The sequence below is a fragment of the Crocuta crocuta genome, unplaced genomic scaffold (genome assembly GCF_008692635.1).
Source record: "Crocuta crocuta isolate KB4526 unplaced genomic scaffold, BGI_CrCroc_1.0 scaffold172, whole genome shotgun sequence".
Classification (NCBI taxonomy): domain Eukaryota; kingdom Metazoa; phylum Chordata; class Mammalia; order Carnivora; family Hyaenidae; genus Crocuta; species Crocuta crocuta.
Genome location: NW_027528872.1, coordinates 8,702,153 through 8,705,218, shown reverse-complemented (window position 1 = coordinate 8,705,218; position 3,066 = coordinate 8,702,153). Strand labels below are relative to the sequence as shown.

Genomic DNA, 3,066 nt, shown 5'->3' with positions numbered 1-3,066 from the left:
CCAGAAACCAGAGTGCTATGGCATCCCATTGACAGGACCCAATAAGGAATGTCTCCCAGGACTTGGAATAAGGTACACAGGAGCAGAAAGTTGATCTAGAGAGGCACAGAGAGAATACCTCACATAGTCTCTATGATCTACAGTACCATAACGGTCAGTGGTCATTTCTTTTGCTGACCGGCTGCTGTATGGTGCTAACCTAATTACTGGCTTGTAACACAAAGTCTTCTCTCTGGTTCTGAAATAGTCTCCAGAGTTTTAGCTGACCACCATGAGCTTCAGACTTCTCCACCTAACTGTTAAAAGCACAATTTGAAAACAAGGAAATGGTTGTGTGTGAAAAATTCCCAAAAAGTCTGTACTTAATAACTTTGACACTTTCTATAAGGTCTTCTAGCCAGCATGACCAAATCCTTTCAAGTCATTGAGCTCCACACTACTGTCTGAGGCGTTACCATGCTTGCTGTTCTCTGAGTCCTGGCATACTCCTCCCCATGTACTCTGCAAAATTCTTGAAGAATTTGGTCATTTAGCCAAGACCATCTCAACAAAGTTTTATACCTCCTACCTTCTTTGCAAAAATGTGGTATTTAAAATTAGCCTTTAAAAAGTTGCATGAAATTTCTGTAGATAGAACCAGATCTTAACATCTTAGATCAGTTCACATTTGAAATGAAATCTTCCAGGGCTAATGGAAGAAGAAAGTGAGCCATAGTGGAAGGCCACTAGTATTAGAAATCAAGTGCCTATATCCTAATCACAGTTCTGCTGCTGAGTAACTGAGTGACCTTGGAGAAGGTACATAAACCTGGACCTATTCTCAGAAATATAGGCAAACTGAATTAAATGATTCTTAAGATCTCCTCAATATGAGTACCCTATAGCTTTAAGGATAAATAAAATGCAGAGGATAAACTTCTTTGAGAAAGATTTAAAATTTCCTCTAGGTAACCAATGGAACCTGAATCATACAAGGAAAGAAAACAAGTCCCTTTCCTAGATATTTTCCCTTTCTCAAGAGAATGGCTTTTTGCTCAGTGCTTTCTTCAGAGCAACTTTGACATCCTTATTCCTTAAGCTGTAGATTAGCGGGTTGAGCATGGGCACAACGGTGGTATAGAACAAGGAGGACACTTTCCCCTGATTCATAGGTAAAAGAGAGGATGGTTTGAGGTACATAAATGCCCCTGACCCAAAGAAAAGAGAAACAGCAATTATGTGAGAGCTGCACGTGTTGAAGGCTTTGGACCTGCCCTTCGTGGAACGAATATGGAGAATGCTGGTAAGGATGAGGGCATAAGAAATGAAGATGGTAACTGTGGGCACACCAATATCAATGCCCACAACAATAAAAACTACCAGCTCATTTACATAAGTGCTAGTGCAAGAGCGCTCAAGAAGGGGAAGGATGTCACACATGTAGTGGTCAACCAGATTGTTGGCACAGAAGGTCAGTCTCACCATGCATGTCGTGTGGGCCATGGCCCCAGCAAACCCCATCACATAGACACCCAACAAAAGAAGTAAGCAGACCTGAGGAGACATGGTGGCTGTGTACACCAGTGGGTTACAGATGGCGACGTAGCGGTCATATGCCATTGCTGACAAGATGAAGGACTCAGAGACAACAAAGAAAAGGAAAAAGAAGAGCTGAGTCATACACCCTGCGTAGGCGATGATGTTCTTCTTTGAGACAAAACTCATCAGCATCTTGGGAGTGATAACAGTGGAATAGCAAAAATCTATGAAGGACAAGTTGAAGAGGAAAAAGTACATGGGGGTGTGCAGGTGAGAATTCAGCCCAATCAGGGTTATCAGACCCAGGTTCCCCACCACAGTGAGGACGTAGAAACCTAGAAACAAGAAGAAGAGGGGCATCCTGAGTCCTGGCTGGTTGGTTAAGCCTGCGAGGATAAATTCTGTCACAGAGGAGTTCTCAGCTGCCATTCTCATTAAAGGTATTCTGTGGAAACAAGAGAAAAAAGTCACTTAGAGGCGGAGAGAGAGAGAGCAACAGAGACAGATAGTGACCCATTCTTCCTGCCAGTCAGCTCCCATTCTTGAGAACTGGATCCACACAGAGAGCTTTTGGACTTGCAGAAAGGTCTTTCTGGATGCCTGTTAGTCTGTTTTCACAGCCCCCTAAGAACTTTGCCACTGGAGTACCCTCTGGAGGATGAACCTTTCTCCATGGTGAGGGCAGATGCTGCTGGGAAGAAGGGTCTCAAGGATGAGCTGTGGAGTCTGCTGGGTCTTTGGTCCATTTATTGTGTCCTTCCAACTGCAGTTTCTGCTCAGGATTATAAAACCTGGGGCCAATACCTGAGGAGAGTCCTCTTAGAGGTTGGAGCCAGCCCAACTGTGCCCAGAGTTTCCACCCCATGCTCACCCTGGACAGAGCAGAAAAGGGAGGTGGTCTTTCCCAAAGCCTTTACTACCTGAGGTTGGGGACTTAGGAAAAGTTCAGCCCAGATTCAGTCACTCACCCTCCTTCAGCCCAGAGCCTCAATTGCACCTTTCAGTCCAATTCTTATCCTCGATTTTTCAGACAGATAAATGGCTATAATGCTAACACAGATAAAGGAACCCAAGCACAGACCATTTTAGCTCCTGTCCCATTTGAAGGATCAGAATTTGGATGGCCTTAGAATTTGTCCTGAGCTAAAGAAGGTGATATTTCATGGAGGCTTTGCCCCAAGGCTGTTTTCCAGTTTGCAGAAGGGAGACAGGATCCTTACCTATAATCAGTGCCAGCTGGTGACAGGAGACTGAACAGCGTTTTTCTGGGTTTAGAGATTTGGGGACCTGATTAGAAGTAGAAAGTCAAAGGATCCCCTGGGATCACAGCCCTAGAAACTAACTTTAAAAAAAGGAATATTTGCTTGTACCCTTGATAATATTTGAATGGGCTTTTAGAAAAATCATTCATTTATCCAGTTAACATCTACTCAGTAAAATGCAAAGCATTGTGCAAAAATAATCACTTCCCATTTATTGAGAACTTACTGTGTATACCAAACATTCCTCCTGTCCTAGGACTTCGGTACCGACCCCAGCAGGCCAGGA

General features: G+C 43.8%; 1 protein-coding gene across 1 annotated transcript; it reads right to left on the bottom strand.

Moving 5' to 3' along the window:
• Positions 1 to 1,014: 1,014 nt before the first annotated feature.
• Positions 1,015 to 1,953, bottom strand: LOC144225334 (olfactory receptor 8B8). Its single transcript, XM_077756495.1, has one exon. It carries the CDS (start codon positions 1,951 to 1,953, stop codon positions 1,015 to 1,017), a length of 939 nt encoding a protein of 312 aa, XP_077612621.1.
• Between the last annotated feature and the right edge of the window lie 1,113 nt (positions 1,954 to 3,066).